The sequence below is a fragment of the Pelodiscus sinensis genome, chromosome 14 (genome assembly GCF_049634645.1).
Source record: "Pelodiscus sinensis isolate JC-2024 chromosome 14, ASM4963464v1, whole genome shotgun sequence".
Lineage (NCBI taxonomy): Eukaryota > Metazoa > Chordata > Testudines > Trionychidae > Pelodiscus > Pelodiscus sinensis.
Window position 1 is genome coordinate 8,967,198 of NC_134724.1, and position 18,649 is coordinate 8,985,846.

The window sequence follows — 18,649 nt, forward strand, 5'->3', positions numbered from 1 at the left end:
ATCTAGTTCATATCCTAATTTATCCATGAATGGCAAAAGAACGGAGGAAACGAAAAAGGTCTTCCCCCTGGAGTGAAATAATTTAGAACTCTTAATGCTATATTTATCTGCACTGTTTGTGCAGCAGCCTTTGTTTTTTGTAAACGTCTGTCCAATTAAGAACAAAAATCATGTGGCTCTGCTTTGATAAATCTAGTGATGAACTTTGGTCATGGAGGCATTTTTTCTTAGCCGCTTTGTGAACTGAAAATCTAGTTAACAGACTAAATCTAAGTTTTGGCACCCATGTGGAACAGCAATCCATCTGCTGATGAGCCACATGGCCTAGGGTTCTTTATTAAGAACTTCTGAATAAACTTGAGTGCTCTTAATATTTCTATACATGAAAATTAGGGACAGTTTTCAACAGTCTCTCACAAAGCTAGTATTGAGGGAGGTCAAATGCTGTTGCATTTACATGACTCAAGAAACCTATTTTTCTGTCCTTATTCAAGTCATAGTAGAACCTCAGAGTTATGAATACCAGTGTTACAAACTGACCGGTCAACTACATACCTCATTTGGAACGAGAAGTTGGGATGTAAAATCCCATTTAACGTTTAACCAATTAACCGCTTAAACAGGGGACCCCTGCCCACAGTGCTGCTCTGGCCAGACTGGGCATGTTACAGACTGGGCATGCTGCAGATGGACTGGAGTACCTCCCTTCTCCCCCGGCGGGTCCTTCTAGGCTCGAGCAGCCCCTGCCGGTTAACTGTAACTTACAGGTTAAACCATTCACATCCTTAATTGGAAGTATGCAACCTCGGGTAGAGAGTAGCCAACTACAGTACAGCTCTGTGTTAAACTAGGGTTACCATTTTTGAACGTTCAAAAAAGAGGACATATCTGAGAGGGAGTGTATCTGTATCAGTTATCTACCAACTCACATTGTATTACAGTTACACCTGAGAGGGAGTGTAACTATCTGTAATACAATGTGAGTTGGTAGATAACTAATACAGATACACTCCCTCTCAGATATGTCCTCTTTTTTGAACGTTCAAATATGGTAACCCTAGTTAAACATAAACTACAAAAAATGAGGTGAGGAAGCAACATTTTTCTTCTGTATATCAAAAATTTCAAAACTGTATCAAGTCACTGTTCAGCTGTAAGCTTTTGGAAGACCAACTGTAATGTTTTATTCAGTTATCCATTCCCTAGGGATTCATAACTGAGTCCTTACTGTAGATCCTTCATCCACAGTGTACATTAGAAGTCATTTTTACATGTCTTGTTTTTGTTTAGTCTTCCCTGAAGAAATTAAATATTTGGATATATGAAAGGATTTTTCATCATTTATCAGTAATGATCTCCATAGTTGTGGGATTTAGTTTGGTCCAGGGTCAGAAATATTGCATATACGGAACTCTACTGTTCCCTTGTACAACGTATAGAACAGTGGTTTCCAAACTTTTTGGCATCACGCACCCTTTTTAATTTTTGAGAATCACACACACACCCACCCACCAAAACTTGTTGAGGGGAGAGGGAAAAAAAGGAACAGACTGGGGCCGAAAAGCAGAAATACCAGCAAAACTTCGGAGGGGGAGGAATTGACATGGGGGGGGGGGGGGAGACCTAGGTCGCCTCACAGCCCCCCCTTGGAATTTCTTCATGCCCCCCCAGGGGGCACGCCCTCCGGTTTGGGAACCCATGGTATAGAACATAGAGCACCTTCAGTTGAGATATATGTAGTCAGCTTATGCCAGTTATAGTGGTGCCCCCACTCTGCCCTGCAGGGGATGTCCCATCAGCAATTTCATTAGAAATATCATTCTGTTCTGATGTTGGTACTGAAACCTGTGTCTATCTTGGAACAGTGACAGTGTAAAAATGACACCTGTTTACTCCATACATCTCTGTCCTACCTGCCTCTGTTGCTACTAAAATACATTCTGACTCTGTTTTGTTTGTGTTTTGTTCATGTTCTGCTGCAGAGCTGTTCTGCAAATGAGAGATGTTCCCTGACCATCAACAGCAAGATTAACTAAAGTTCCTCTTAGTTTCTCCTTTGGATACCCATTGCTTTCAAGGGGTATCACAAAAGGCATGACTTGAGTATTGAATTTGTACTGGCAATAATCGAGGACAGATTTGGCCCTGAAGAATCATTATGATTGCTGAAAATTCATGAAACATGAAGAACTCAGCTTGACCCTTGGGTCCCAATCTGTTGCATGTTTAGATCCGTTGAGAGTGGGTAGGTTTCTGATAACTTGAATGTATTTAATGCAGAGACCATTGTGAGAATAAACATGGGATCTCACAGTGCCACTAGATAAACTTTTCAGAGGAGACCTGTACATTAAAGGTGATAATACATATGCCCTTTTAACCAAGGCTTGGTGTAGAGTCTAAACCCTGAAGAAATGTGAGAGAGGGGATCTAGAATATATTTCTATTTATATTTGCGATGGATATTGTAGTTGTGTCTAGGTAGGTTCTATAAAGGTGTGTTGGAAAACATGGCATCTTATCCCAAAATACATATGATCAAAGTCTGTGTTTAGACATGTTTCAGTAAAAGTAACTGTTTAAACGATTAACTAATCAGCCTGGGAGGCAGCAGTGCAGGGTGAGAGGGGGCTCCCTGGGAGTGGGATGGGGAGCTCATTGGCTGACGGCCACGCCCCTGAGGGGTGGGGGGGACTATCGAATAGTTGTGTATCTAATATCGCTAGTCAACCATTACAGAGGCAGCAGTGTAGGGGTGGCAGGTGGGACCTGCTTCATGCTGGAAGCTGGCTTAAAAGCTGAAGAGCTGGCTGCTGCCCCGCAATGCGGGTGCGTTTAAACATGTAAGTGCTGAGATTTCCAGCGGTTACAGTTACCAAATTAATCCACTTTGTAACATCCCTAGTTCAACTGGAAATTTCCGGGTGACGTTTTGCAGCCCATGTTGTGTGCTAAGCTCTCAGTTCTAAACTGTCTTGTAGTGGTTGAATGTAGTTTTCTCTTTCTAAATGAACTGTAGTTTTTAATTTACAGCCTAGCAGACTCTGCAGCAGATTTGAAGAAAAAATAGAAATGGACAAGACAGAATAGAAATCTTGGGAATTTCTCCTTACAGTGTTATCTGTGTTTTTGGTTGTATGCTTTCTGGTCATACAGTTTGATTAAAGTTTCTTGTGTTGATCTGCTTGGTCTCTGCTGCTGTAGTCCAACTACTGAAACTTTTGTTTTATGCTGCTGTTACTGATACTGTTTTTTAGCTAAGTAAGAAAGTGGAAAACAGTTACCTAATGAAAACCAGATTTCCTATCTGTGTTAATTTACAGAGCCTCTGGCATATAGCTAGCATGGCTAAAAGGCCATAAAACATTGTAATCAAAATGTTGTTGTTACATAAATATAAATGCCGCTTCTTCTTTTGATGTAACAATGGTAAGACTGTCTTTTGAAGATCCTGCTTTCTGTTCATTTTTTCCAAATCCCATGCCCACACCTACAGCTTAATGAGTTTTTAAATAAATGTGGGGTGGTTGTTTTTTTTAAAATTCATGTCCTGCTAGTCCAATATTTGTGGAGAGGGTGAAAGTGTACTCTCTTCAGGGGAAGAATAGTAAAATCTATGATTTCACTGTATTTGATGTGTAGCATCTGTACTTTATTAAATCCAATTTTGCATACATAAGCAACATGGGGATGCTACAATGGGGTCAAACCTAACCATGTGTGCTGCAGTATAGCAATGCATTATTGTATGAATGTAATTAAGCTGTTTAAAGGGAGCTTGTTTTGTTGCCAATAAAAGACCAATTTGAAATACAAATTGAAAGGACAAAAAACCCTCTCCAAGACAATAAGTCAGCACTCAAAAATGTAACCATAATACTGGGGCTATCAGATGGGTTCCAGTCCGCGGTTGTTTCTATTATCCTTATGTTGACATTGCTTTCAACAGTTTTCCTCATTACTTCACTGGCTCATATTTTAATTTAAGTCTGAGAAAAAGATATCTCCAGGCGACTTGAAAACTCTGAGAAAATGGAATTTAGTTCGCTAGCCTCCCAGGTGTCAACCATTTCAAGGGTTGCTCTGGACCCAAAAGAATATGACCTCACAGAGTGTTTACATGGCTGCTTTTAATCTATGAGTTGTTCAATCTTACCTTGCTCTTGTCTTTGCAGTGTGCCCCAGTGCTTGTGGCAAACGGGCATGCACAGACCAAAATGAATGTTGCCATCCTGAATGCTTGGGGAGCTGCACTGCGCCTGACAACAACACAGCGTGTGTGGCCTGCCGCAATTACTATTATGAAGGAATCTGCGTGCCCACCTGCCCACCTAACACCTACAAGTTTGAGGGCTGGCGCTGCGTTACTAGGGACTTCTGTTCCAAAGTCCCTGCTACCGAAATAAGCGAGTATGAGAAGTTTGTGATCCACAATGATGAGTGCATGGCGGAGTGCCCCTCTGGATTCATACGCAATGGCAGCCAAAGGTAAACCAACCCCTGGGGAAGTCCAACTCGTTTCTAGTGTATTCTGACAAACTGCTGCCATGCAAATTTTGTTATGGAATATAGTAGATTTGGGGAACTCCACAAGCTTGTATTATTCTTCATATAGTTCCCTGTGTGATTTCAAAAAGATCATCTCTGCACGTGGTCGTCCGGCCCCCTCCTCCCCCCCGACCCCCTCCAAGTTCTGTGGCATTAATCATCTAAGGTCCTGGTCCCATCAGGTTCTGATGAGCAGCTTCATCCTCTGCTGATATCAGTGTAGAACAGAGTATGGTCAATACCATGAGGTTGCAGCCTTGAAACTAGACAATAGCCCAGTGATACTGGTAAGGTGGGGAGGAAGGATGTGGGAAAGAATTGCCAGTAATAATGGGGAAGGAGATTCTGCTATTGGAGAGCGTTGCCACACAGAACAGTACTAAAAGTTATTTATATCTTGTATTAATTCGTTGTTTACTCTTGAAGGTTGGCATTCTTATTCTTTTGTGTAGGTGTCTCATGTTTATTGCAGTCTTTAGATTTGTGCATCTTCTGCTTCACCATGTTTTTCCTAGAAGATACCAATGCCACCTCAGTTCAGAGCAATAATGGCAGTAGCTGCTGTCCTATTTTATGACTACCAAATTCATGGTCCATTTTAGGAAATGTCATGGCCAGAGGGGCTTAGAATTAGTCAGTTTCAGGTTTTCAGATGTTTACATGTGCAGTTTTATGATGGTGTAACTGGTAGGGGGGAGGTCCCCAACCCAAAAGGGGATCATTGGGAATTGCAAAGCTCTTAAAGGGAAGTTGCAGCTTTGCTACCCTCACTTCTACATTTCCTTCAGAGCGGAGCTTTCTGCAGCCAGAGAAGGTGTATGCAGTGGTGGGTCTGATCTGCCCCACCCCTAGAGAGCAGTCATGCTGGGGAAGAGGAAGCCCTATTCCCAGCTTGGTGGGTGCTAGCAGCTAGGAGCCCCTGGTTAGGGCATTCCCAGCAGCATGGTTGGGATCAGAACTTCCTCTGCCTCCCAGGAGCCCCCTCTGGCAGCAGGAAGCTCCATGGCTGTGCTGCTTTGCCACCTGGGGGATATACCTAGAGGTGGGTTTTTCCCAAGCACTGGGAAAGAGGAAATTTCCTCCTTCCTCAGCCCAGCCAGGACTTGCAGCTGGAGCCCAGTGCACAGTAGGAAACTCCTGCTAGGAGGCTCCCAGCCCTGTTCTTTCCCCACACCTCCAGTTTCATGGTAGAGGTCTGATTTCACAGTCCATGATATGTGTTGCATGGTCATGAATTTGGTAAGACTCTATTTATTGCTAACTGTTGTCAGGAACTGCTTTTTACAGGAATATTACTGTGATTTTTGTCAGTCATGTTCCTGGAATTTAAAGTACTTGGAGTGATAGGTATGTTCATTTTGCCAGCAGCCAAGGCAATAATCTTAGTGGCCTACCATTTAGAGCAGCGGCATTAAGAAATGTTATTTCCTAGCAATTGCTAATATAAAGGTATTTTCAGGACTGCACTGAAAGCCGTTCAGATGGAGAGAGTCTGTACTGTAGTTTTACCTTGATTTGTGCTGGTTAGTTATGTTCAGGATGTGGAAATATCCACCCATTTGCTTTATAAAGCTAGAGAGAATGAGAGAGCATCATCCAAACGAACATCTTCCTTGGAAAATTTCCAGTTCACATTTAGATGGAAAAAGCCGTTACTCTTTGCTAGCTTGAAGCCGTATGTTTACCTGAGAGAGTCTGTCCCTGCTGTCTGGCCTGAGCTGTTAGTAGTAGCTGTTCAAAAACACTCTCACAAGAGCACAGCTTATCTTATCCTATTTTAGCGTTCAGCTGCAAAGGCAGAAAGGCCTAACTCAAGGCCAATGAATGTTCTGTCCCGTCGCGCGCGCGCGCGCCCTCCCCCCTCTGCTGAACCAGAGAATTGTCAGAACTATGAGAGGTCAGTATTGTCTAGCATCATTGCCAACACTGCCACTACTTTTACTGGACTCTTAGGATACATTAGAGCTGAAGAACAGCACAGAACACTGAGAGCCAGGACTGGTGGCTGTAAACAAACTTTATGGGAGTGCAGGAAAGTTGGCCACACCCATGATAAATAGGCATCCGGCTAACTGAAATCATGCCGGACTACGGATGTTGCCGGACCAGAGAGTGCCGGACCAGAGAGGTTCAACCAGTAGTAAGCGTAAGAATGCAAGCAATAATGGCTTGCACTTAGAATGCCCTTCGTCCAATTCCAGGGGGTCCCACAGCATTTCATAACCTGGTTTACAAGACTGGGGAGGAGGTTGTGCACAATCACCTTACTTACCACTCTATTGCAGCCATCAGGATGGGGAAATATGGCAGTAATTTAACAACTGACCATGGCGCTTGAAGTGATTAACATAACACACCAGGGTACAACTGGAAATTAATAAGGAATAGCACTTCTTGTGCAACTGATAGAGTAATGAGAGTAAGGTTTTTGTTTTGTGCTCAGTTGTACCTTACTGCAGCTTTTCCAGTTCTCCATTATTGCCTTTAGAATCCAAATCCAAATGATTCCTTACAATGTTCGCTTTATTAAGACAATAGAATCTCTAATCATTAGATTTCTACAACAATCATTTTCTCTAGAGCACTTATTTATGAGGGTCACTTCTGCTCATAGAACCCATGTACTCCTGGCTGCATCAGATACTTGCTTTTCTGCTCGGCCTCTTCTGGAAAATGGCAACTTTCCTCCCAGTTTGAGGGATTTGTATTTCATTAGATTTGCAGATAGAAAAGCTCTTGCTTTCCAAACAATGCAGTAAGCAGTCTGTTGTGCATTGAGAACCATGTGTTTTTGTTTATTTCTGGTCTCCCTTCCTTCCCAACAGCATGTTCTGCAGCCCCTGTGAAGGGCCTTGCCCAAAAATCTGTGAGGAAGAGAAAACAAAGACCATTGATTCTGTCACATCAGCACAAATGTTGCAGGGATGTACCGTTCTGAAGGGGAATCTGCTTATTAACATCCGCCGTGGGAGTAAGTAATGTTCCTTCTGAATGTAGTCTTCCATGAGGGTCCTTTAATTTCTATTTTCTCTTTGAGTGTATCAATAATAATAAAAAAAACAAAAGAAAATCTTAAACAGAGTCTTCAAGAGGATTGTTTGCTTTTTTTAATGGCGCTCCAGCTGCTTTAAAGATTTCGGCTGGAACCCTCAACATGGCCACATTTTCAGGTATTTAGTCAGTGACAGAGGTTTTCCTCCTCGTGCGTGAGATAATGAAAATCCCTGTTTAAATTCAAACCCTGTTCCGCCCAAAACTCATCATTCCTATGTTGGTCATATCTGGTATGTGTCCTAACGTAAATGAACTCTGGATACGATTTGTCAGAGTAGTGAGTCACCAGCGAACACTGAGCTTTTAAAAATGTTGTAAACTTGGTTGTTTGAAATATATCTCCCTATGCATTCAAAGGAGTATGTGGGGTGGAGTGCCTTGAATTTTTGTGCCTGTGCTAGATGGATTGAATTGCCTATGAATACCAGGTTTGCTTCTAATAACCAAGGATGTTGGAAACAGCTGTATGTGGATTGTTTTAATTATGTGTTTCACATGTTTAAGTAAAATCCTAACTTCTGGAGGGAGATGGTCTGAGGAGCTTTTATTTGAGTTAACCCATTCAGCTCACCCATTCTGGAGCAATTGATTGTATTCCTGAATACTATAGAGTAACTACATAAACTGGGTCTAGTTTAATACTTAAATACTATCTCAAAGAATTGAAGCAAGTATTGGAGGAGTGGCTGGATCAGTCTGTATCTGCACAAACGAGGAGTCCCTTGGCATTTCTCAATGCCAGACACTGAATTTAGCCATATGAAGTAGAAGTCCATCAACTTCATGTGCTATCCAGCCTGTACTGCTGTGCACACACAAGTTAATTTAGTTTTAGGTAGGGATGTTAGCGCGTAGTCGTTTACACAATTAACTGATGAGCCTGGGCTTATCGGTTAATCCTAATGACTATGCAGACACTAGGATGCAGGGGTAGCAGTGTGGGGAGTGAAGGGAGCAGGCATAAGCTGGTACATGCAGGAAGCTGGCTTGCTGCGTGTTATACCAGCTTGGCACCCAAGGAGCTGCCTGCCTGCCCGCGCCCCGCCCCACCCCACCTCTCCCCCCTCCTGTTGCCTCTGTAAGAGGCAGGAATGTTGGGGGAGGGAGAACAGGTGGGAACCAGTACATGTGGGGAGCCTGCTCCCTATGAGCATCGGCTCCCACGGAGCCACCGGCCTCCTTCCCTCACGCCCTCTGCTGCCTTAGTTAACATCCCTAGTTTTAGGATCCTACATAAGAAACAAACACCCAACTTCCCAGGTCCCTGGCCATTTTGAGGAGTGCCTCCTACGCAATTACAGTGTAACGACTAGGGATGTTAAAAATTGTGTAATAGGATAACTTTATACTGCAGAGCCTGCAGCAGAGTCTCTCGGAGTGGGGCCACAAGCCCATGTCTGCTTGGCTCCCATAGAGGCCGCTCCACTGAGTGTAATCAATAAGCATCCGGTTAATTGTTTACACTCAGACATCCCTAGTAGCGACTACACAAGCTGGAGAAAAATTTAGACTCTGGGTCAGCTATAAACTTGCCTTCATTGTTTCAGCATTCGAGGAGCACAGGCTGCTTAAATGATGTAGTTCTATCAACATGATTTTTTTAATAGCCAGTAGAAGTTGTGTGCTTTGCAGTATCTGTATTGTTTGTTGAAAATGATGCCGTGCTCTTCACTTGATCATTTCAGCCTGGTCTAACTAACGAGTTGTACCTCTGTCACCAAGAGTGACAGGAGTTGTGGTTTCATAGATGTCTAAATTTACAACTTCACACGAATCTTTTCAACCTTGCCAAAAGGTTGGCTTTTGAAAGCTCAGAATTTGGTACGGGCTCTAGTATGGAATATTCATGCAAAGGAAAGCATATCAGTAAGAAAGTTATAAATGGAGTTCTGAGAGTGCCCTGTTCTCCACCAGTCTGCCTGCATAGGTAAATGATATGTGCTGGTCTGCAGCAAGATGAAACTGTATTTTTGTTTGCAATTCTGTTATGCTAACCCTGCATTGTGCAAAGTGCTGAGCTAAACTTGTTTGAACTTGAATTTCCTTTTCTTGAATTTAGACAATATTGCTTCCGAGCTGGAGAATTTTATGGGTCTGATAGAAACTGTAACTGGGTATGTGAAGATCCGCCATTCCCATGCGCTAGTCTCCCTGTCTTTCTTGAAGAATCTACGCTATATTTTGGGAGAGGAACAGTTGGATGGGTAAGTGTTCAAACATAATGAACTAATATTTATAGAGGTAGCTTTGCTTTAAGTGGAAGTCATGGAACATCAATCTTATGAATACTTTTGGTATTACTTCTGAGAGAGTCTTCAACTCAATTAATATGCCGTTTTTGTCTCCTACTGATAACCATTGTACAGTCATTCATTTGATACTCTACCATGCGAGTAGTTGGATGAAGATTTTAAAGGTATAATTTTGGTAACCCTACCAACTGCTTTCTCTGATAGAGATTTTTTTTTTTAGGGAGATACACGTTTGTAAGCATCGTTTCCTGTGGCATTAGACACGTCCTGGTTTTTGATGTTTTAGAGCGTTTAGGAATGAGTATCTTCAGAAGTCATTGTTCTTTTGGCTGTGCAGTTTATTAGTGTTGTATCCTTAACATATGTGTATGGAATGTCAATTGGAAGAAGATCACAGGTCACTAACTGCAAAATTAGGGAATGGGACTGAAACTACCTTGCATGGCAGGAAACTGCGCTTACATGAGCCATCCTCAGAATACTAACATGGAACTAACTCTCGGTATCTAGAGCTAGAGAAACAGAATATGAGCCTCTAAAGTAATCATGATCCACTGAAACGTTTGCTGATAAACATGGTTCATTTGTCTTAATTCTGTAATATTTAGTGTAATGTGCTTTCAATAGCACATTGTGCAGTTGCTATCTAAAACATCACCTACCATCCTCACCCCTGAAGGTAGGCAGCTGAAAGAGCAAAGGTTGGCTTATCTCCTGCGAAATTTGGGTTTGAGATGCTGCGCTCCCTTTCTCTCCCCAAATTAAGTAACTTCCCAAGATCAAAACAATAGTCTGGAGAAGAAATGTGCCCTCCTCACTAATGAAAAATGCAGTAAAATAAGAATTTTGGAAAATCATTTAGGAAAAGGTGGTGGGAAGGTCATGGGAAAGGTTTTATGTCTCTGATTTATCTGCCCTGACAGGATAAAGTTACAGCATAAGAGATTCTTCACAACCCTCCCTCTCTTTCTCAGGCTACTCTTTGGTCAGTCTTAAATTCTTAAAATTCCACCATCTGACAGAGCAAGTTAGAGGGCAGCTCTTCATTCTGCACTTGAAAAGCACACTGTCTTTTTCAATCAGAACATTGGCTCTTTGGAAAAACATGTTTCTAATTGCAAATCTGAGAGGCTTGTCACTTTGCCTAGAACAAGGCTCTTTCCGCTACTTATGATGTGGCATACTGAAGCAGATACTCCAATTAAAAATTGGTGTTTGCTTTCTTTTAGTAAGTTCAGTAGTGATGATGTTTATGGAATCTTGTAGGTCAGCAAGCATAACGCATAGGTAAGAAGCAGTGCTATGCATCAGGTGTTATTAATTCTGTCTGCCTGATTCCACAATGAAAAAAAAAAACCAGTGAAACTTAGAAGAGAAGAAAATAGGGGTGCCTGTGGAAAGCAAAACTGATACACGCTAAGGAAATTATTGCAGTTGCATGCTTCTTGGACCAGGAGCGGTCTTTGTTTGGAAAGTACTTACACATTATCGGCACCATCACAGTCTTAAAAGGTAAATTTTCAAAAAATATTCAGCTAGTTTCAGTGGGGATGTTAAATTTAGTTTAATCAACTAATTGACTAGTCGATGGATTTTCCATCGACTAGTTGATAAGCTGGGGAGCTGCAGTGGGGTTAGCTTCCGGCCCCACTGTTGCTCTGCCTATTAAATGTATTAAGAGCCTGCTGGCTGTTAATGTTTAAAAGGCAGAAGGGCAGCAGGGGGGGACCCAGTGCAGCCAGGATAGCTGATTGCTGGCTTGCACTGTGTCCCCCGCTGCGCTTCAGCCTTTTAAATGTATTAAGAGCCTACTGGAGTGTAGTGGAGGCAGGTGGGGGGGATCCCAGCATGAGCTAGACCAGCTGATTCTGATAGCGGCGGGGGGGGAGACTAGTCGACTATCCGAGAAGCTTTTGCTTAACTGATAGGCGAATACATCCCTAAGTTTCAGCCCAAACAACTAATTGGGCAATATTATAAGCAACTGAAAACATGGTCTTAAAAGGGGTAATGTTAAGTTACCCTATCTATAGCAGCAGCTGCTATCACTGACTGTAATACCCGTAATACATACAAATAATTATATTTAAAGGACATTAAGTTTCCAAAGTGAAGCCTTTGTATTTTTGTTGTTTCTTCGCTTTCATGGTTGCCTATTCAAACTTAATTTGGCCCCATTTACGTTGAGGTAAGCCACATTTTGATAGTCTTCAATTACATGACCACAACCTCTTTTTTTCCCCCATAAGACCCTTCCCTCATTTTGTAGGTGGTACTGAGGAAAAAGGGCAGCTGTTCAAATTGAATGACAAGGATAAAAATTTGTAAACCCTGCCTTTTTTCCTCAGCACCATGCAAAGTAGACAATTACTCTTTTCCTCAGAGTGTTTTCTGTAAACTTTTCCATCACCCTCGCATCTGAATGTCATAAACAGTGATTTTACCTTTTCTGCATGAGATGAGCATTCTTCTTCCCATGTAACAACTGGGGAAATGGAAACAGACTTGCCCCTGAGGCAGAGTAGTGAATTTGTAGCAGAGCCAGGATTCGATTTTAGAATTTAGTGACCACCTGTCAAAATTTGTGGTGTAAATCAGTCTCTTAGCATCATGTAGAAAGCATCTGGCTGGCATAGAGTTAGAACATTCACTACACATCTTCCAGAGTGGTTCCTGTGGGCTCGTGCACCCTGCCTGCTTCTCACCCCTAGCTCTTTAGAGCTAGCTATCTGGTCCCTGCTCATGAACCTCCCCGGCTGCCCATGTCATGCAACCTAACTCAGATGAATACCATCCAGGTTTGCCTCTGAATCAGTCCTGGGAAACATTTGTATGCGCTTAAGCCATCCATTTCCTCACCCTCATGACCAGAACTGGCACCAAGTGGCTGGATCTGTTGCCACCGAAGGAAGGCAAAGAGGGCTCCCTTCTGCCAGTGAAGTTTCTTTCTTCTGTAGTTATGCGGAGTCACAGAGTGTAGTCTCTTCTTGTTGACTCTGCTCTTTCTTCCTCTAAAGCTGCAATCCAGGGGGCCAGTTATGATGGTTTGTGTTTTGTAGGCTCTTGTCTATGTAAGAATGGAAACTGAGACCCTCCCGGTTCATTTGTAGGCCGCTGAACAGCAATTAATTAACTTTCGATTCATGCCAGGTTAGCTGAACTAACAGCAGTCCTCTCGAGGTGAAAATTGCACTTACCACTTAATGTTATATATTAAACTTTAGAATGAAACCTCCTGGCCTTTTGCAGTGCAACAAAATATATTCATGCCATGGCAGAAGTGGTATTTCTAGAAGTTACTATTTACAAGTCAGTGGTAAAGTTGTGGCACAGGATAGAATTTTGACTCCTAGAAGGGGCTGTTTCTCCTCTTTGTTTTTGTTTAAAGGGACATTGTGAAGAAATTGATGTTTTCTCAGAGGCTTCTACCCATAAGTGACCCTTCAAAAGGGAGGTAGAGAACTTGTGCAATGGGGCATGACAGGTTGAATTTACATATGGGTTCAAGTGCCCAACAGATTCCACTGCTAGTTAGGGGAGAACAAAAAACCCCAAAGACGACCACTGGGTAGCGTGGTGTCATGGCACATTGCATCCAAACCCACACTTCAAATTAAACACAATAAAGCAGTATCTCTCATTTCTTTCCCTATGTATTTCTCGACAGAGACTCAGTTGTTGGTCAAAGAACCGTGTCTAGCTCATCTACAGTATACATACTTACAGCCATGCTGCCAATTAAGGGTCTGGTGATGCTTTCATTATAAACTCCATTTTTCTCTAAGAAAGCCCAATCAGGCGGATATTGTAGTAATAAAGGTGAATGTACCAGTGTTGTTTTTTAATATTGGCTATTTGCTGGTCTCCAAAAGTTTTATTAGGCTAAACTTGGTGGACTAAAGGGCATTCTGACCATCCTTATAAGCGGCAGTGCCTTCTTCTCTGGGCCCTTCCAGGGGTCTTCTCTTCTGGTCTCGGTTTTCTGTGGCTACCCGTCAGATTGTGTTGCTTGGTGATCTCTCTGCAGTCGTCTCGCAGATTGCTGGAGTGAGCCTGTTTCTCACACTCACTGTACAGGCCCTTTGCCTGCCCGTCCCTGTGGCTGTGCAGTGGAGTTCACTTTGCCTTTCCTGGGCATTCTAGATTGCACATTGCCCTCTCCTAGCAATAGGCCTCTCCTAGCATGAACTAGGTGACCAGGAAAAGGAAGGGGAAGGGGATGCTGCAGTGTTTTTGTTATGGGGATCATTCTAAATGTCCGTGCAGATGTATGTAGCACTGTGAAAGTCTGTTTGTGGCTTCAGGAGCTACAGGCATATGTAAAATGCGTGGGGTATTCTGAAAATTCAGCTAGTAATTGCCCAGTTATTAGTGTGCCCTGTGATTTAAGGATGTTACATAGCTTTGTGATGACACTACCAGGTGTGTGCTGCAAAGAATACGAGCATCTGGTCAAGTTCTTTCAGTCCTGCCTCAAAAACTTGGCCTTGAAGGTCCTCAAGCTTCTGATCACACGTTTAGACTGCCCTCCTTAGGGCCACGACCTCCTTCCTTCCGGTTAGTTCCCATCTCGGAAGCTGATTGGCAGAAATTTGTTTTCCTTTGGAGATTCTTTTATTCTTTCCATGGTATCTTCCTTGGCATCCTGACCCTCCCCCAGCTGTAAAGGCCAAAGCCTGGTATAACAGTTACTTGTAACTTTTATCTTTCTCTATGCACCTTTTCCATTTCTGCAATGGTTTACCCTTGCCTAAGATTGGAATAGTATACTGTATTACCAATGTGGTTTCACTGGTGCCTCAGGTGGTGGCAGGGTAGGGTCCATTAATTCATACTTGCAGTGTATATGTATACCCATAAAACTTGTTTGCCTTAATTGGCTACTTGCATAGTGTTAACATACTATCTACAGTTAGTCACAACTCCTTATTGACCTGTTTGCAACAATCTAAAGTACCAATGAGAATGCTTGGCTTGGTCCTGTCACTGGATTATCTCATCTTTCTTCATGCCATGCACAGTCAACCTGTGGAACTCCTTGCCAGAGGATGTTGTAAATATCAGGACTTTAACAGCATTCAAAAAATAACTACATACATTGATGGAAATTAGGTCAGTCAATGGCTATTAGCCAGGATGGGTAGAAATGGTGTCTCAAGCTTCTGTCAGGGGCTGGAAATAGATGACAGAAGAGGGATCACTCGATGATTACCTGTTCTGTTCACTCCCTCTGGGGCATCTGGCATTGGCCACTGATCCAATACAGGATACTGGGCTAGATGGCCCTTTGGTCTGACCCAGTATGACTGTACTTATGTACTTAAACTTAGTCATGTCTCTTTAAAATAAAAAATGCTACATTTAGCTCTGTTATTTCAAATGCCAGATGACACTTTTATGAGTCAGAGACAGGATAGGAAGCATTAAATTAAACTTCTTGTGTTAAAATCTGTTGTTATAACCTTGGAGGTGCTTAATTGTATTTGCCCTATTTAATTTGAGTCGTGTTTTAAGTCTGTTTTTAGAAAAATGCATTTGCCCTCCGTTATACACATGAATGTTAATAATGCAGGTTTCATCTGATTAAGGATGTTCGGGAGGTTGCAAGCATAGTTTTTGTTCATTGACTTAAGACCCAATAATGTCTGAACTAGGGATGAAATAGTGTAGTCGATTAAAAGATTAACCAATAAGCAAAAGCTTATAGGTTAATGCTATAGACTATATGCATTTCCCTCCTCTCCTCCTTCCCACCAGTAATTTTTTTTGCAGGCTGGCCAGAAGCCCAGCTCAGGGCCGGGTCACAGCGAGTCCGGGGTCTATCCCCTCTGCAGCTCTACCTTTAAAGTGTATTAGAAGCTGGGTGGGCAGGCAGCCTGAATCAGTTCTGGCTCATTCCGGATCCAGTAGTTCAGACCCTGCCCTACACTGGGACTGCTGCTACCCTGCACTGCTGCTTCTTTATCAGAGGCAGCAGCACAGGGTGACAGGCAGTCAGTCCACAAGGGGAGCTATTGTTTAAACTTGCTTCCCTCACGGACCAGCTCCCGCCGGGCACCCTGCACTGCTGCCTCTGATATAGAGGCAGCAATGCAGAGTGACAAGACACTCCTTGGGAGTGAGGCCAAAGCGCCCTGGCTGCCGGCCCTCCTCTGGGGACTACAAAATAGTCAACTAACCGATAAGAATTCTGAGGTTACTCAACCAGTATTTAACATCGCTGGTCTGAACCCTCCACAGTCTCTCAGTACACATGGTGAACTCCGATTGCACTTGCGTTTAATGCTGTTGTAAACAATGTTCTCTCATGGTGAAATAGAAAGTCATGGGACTTTAACTCACACGTATGCTCCGTCTTCAACTGTATTAGTCAACAAAAGGCAGGTGTGCTCACTTTGCTCAACCCAAAGCAGTGTCAGGTGTGTTTGTTTTGTTAGAAATAAGTACTAAGTGTCTGGGGACACTTGGAAGTAGAAGGAGCAGGCTGTTCTTGTTTTGACATAGCTCTGTAAGTGCACGCAGCGTTTGGCACTCAGAAGAACACACAAGAGAACTGCAGTCCTGTCCTGAACAGCTTGTAGCCCCAACCAACAAACAATTCAATTCTTTTGGCTAATTTGTTGAGTAGTTGGAGGTGTCGTCGTATAACATGGGGGGAAGCAATCCAAAAGGAAAACGATAAATGATCGTGTTGATTTGGTGCCAAGCACATGGTTAGTCTGTTACTCTCGTACATTGGTGTTGCATAGTGTGTTGAAGGAAAAAAAGAAATTTTGACTCCACCGAGAGGGACACACCAGTGCAAAACAGGTCTAGCACAAATCACCAGGGTGCAGAGCATTTGTATTAGGGGTTTGTATCAGTATAGTTAACACATGGGTACCGATTTCCCTAACAGTATAATAATCATTTAGACGTGCCCTTAATTCCCTCTCCAGTCCCTTCCTTTCCTAACCTCAAAATGAAAATGCTCCTAGAGGCTCTTTTCTGCCCTCGACACTTGAAGATGTGCTGTAACTTGTAACACAAGTAACTCGCATTGGTATTCACCAATTTTAAGGTGCCTATGTAACTCCACTTCTGCACTGAGGAAAATAGACTCCCTTTGTGTGTTAGTGGTAGCAGCAGGTCTTCAGATTGTGATGGTTCAGAACTTGAAAGCAGCAAAGATTTGTGCTGTGCTCGCAGCAAGAATTAGGTAAGTGTGGCCATTGATTACCAGGCAGTAGTGCAGGAGAGGCACAGTGCTTGGTAGAGCATTTGTGATTCCTTCTATTGGACTGACAGATAAATTACAATACACTGTCTTTGAGACAAACACTTCATTCAGCTCATGTAACACAAGAAAGGATGAGGCATTCTCTACCTTTCCATCTTATCTTGATGACCTAAAGTACAGCATGCGTTTTCTGCTATACAATATGCAAGGCCGTCAAATCTCATTAGCCGTTAACATGGAAAATACATTATAGAGATCTCTTTCAAAGGGACATGTACAGCCTCTCTCCGAGTTACGGACCAAACACTTGGTTGTAACTCGATCTGTTCGTAACTCAGACCCCATTGAGTTGCATGCGGCCGCGCTGTTCGTAAGCGTGGGTCGCGTTCGTAACTCGGGGACCGCCTTTACGACCGCTCCATGGGAGCTTTGGTCATAAGTGCGAACGGTCATAATTCGACCGTTTGCAACTCGGGGAGTGGCTGTATTGAATGCTACACATTAAGGAGTGAGACCGGAATAAAATACTGTACAGTTGTGTTTTGTGTAGTATCTTCCATACAAACTGCATTGTCAACAGGGATGTGAAATCCTGCTTACTCAGTTAACCAGATAAACATTAGGTTTAACTGGTTAACTAATTAAATGGGATCTCAGGAGGGGGACTGCTTTAGCCTGTCTGGAGCAGCCCCGAGCCTGTGGGGCTGCCAGCTCCCACAGTGGGCCCAATGAGACTGAAACAGTCCTTTGCCAGCAGCATGCCACTCTTGGGCACCAGTTAACCATTACCCAGTAAGCATCAGCTGGTAAAGGTATGTGAACCGGTAACCAGTTAATTGTCAACCCCACATTGGAGTAAGAGAAGTCTATAAACAGTATCAACCTGTTAGGATGAAGAAGCATTTGTTGTGTTGTCAGGAGGCAGAGAAGCTGGGAAGGTGTGATCAGCTCATGTCAATAGAAGGATATTTCGTTTTAAAAAGGAGTTGCCCTAGTATTCCGCTAGCTTGAACAGGAACTACCCATGAGCTGATGGTAAAACTAACTTTGCCTTTTATAATCTCTTTGCAGGAATTATTCTTTCTATGTGCTTGACAACCAGAATCTGCAACAGCTGTGGGACTGGAACCACCACAACCTGACGATCAAAGAGGGAAAAATGTACTTTGCATTTAATCCCAAACTGTGTGTGTCTGAGATTTACCGCATGGAGGACGTGTCCGGAACCAAAGGAAGACAGAGCAAAGGAGATATAAATCCAAGGAACAATGGGGAGAGAGCCTCTTGTAAGTTAAAAGACTAGAATGTGAATTAAATGGGAGTGAGGGTTTATATAAGTTTTAAAAATGAGGACAGCCAATCCTACTGAAGAACACAGAATATAAAAATTAGTGATTAAAAGACACATTATCTATTTGAAATAGGTGATTCCTAAACTGTGGTCCATGGAGTACTGGTGGCCTGCAAAACTGGCTGGTCACATATAGATAACTATTTCCAGTTGATAAATTACGTTAACGAAAAAAATGCATTGTTTTACTAATACTAGTTTTTAACAGTGATTGCTGTAGCTATG

General features: G+C 42.8%; 1 protein-coding gene across 1 annotated transcript in view; it reads left to right on the plus strand.

Moving 5' to 3' along the window:
• IGF1R (insulin like growth factor 1 receptor) overlaps positions 1 to 18,649 on the plus strand; it is a 293,701-nt gene that overhangs the window by 215,214 nt on the left and 59,838 nt on the right. Inside the window, exons 3-6 of the mRNA XM_006129225.2 lie at positions 4,176 to 4,488; positions 7,374 to 7,519; positions 9,662 to 9,806; positions 18,145 to 18,359. Of these exons, the coding sequence (XP_006129287.1) occupies positions 4,176 to 4,488; positions 7,374 to 7,519; positions 9,662 to 9,806; positions 18,145 to 18,359 (819 nt within the window). The remainder of the gene's footprint in view (positions 1 to 4,175; positions 4,489 to 7,373; positions 7,520 to 9,661; positions 9,807 to 18,144; positions 18,360 to 18,649) is intronic.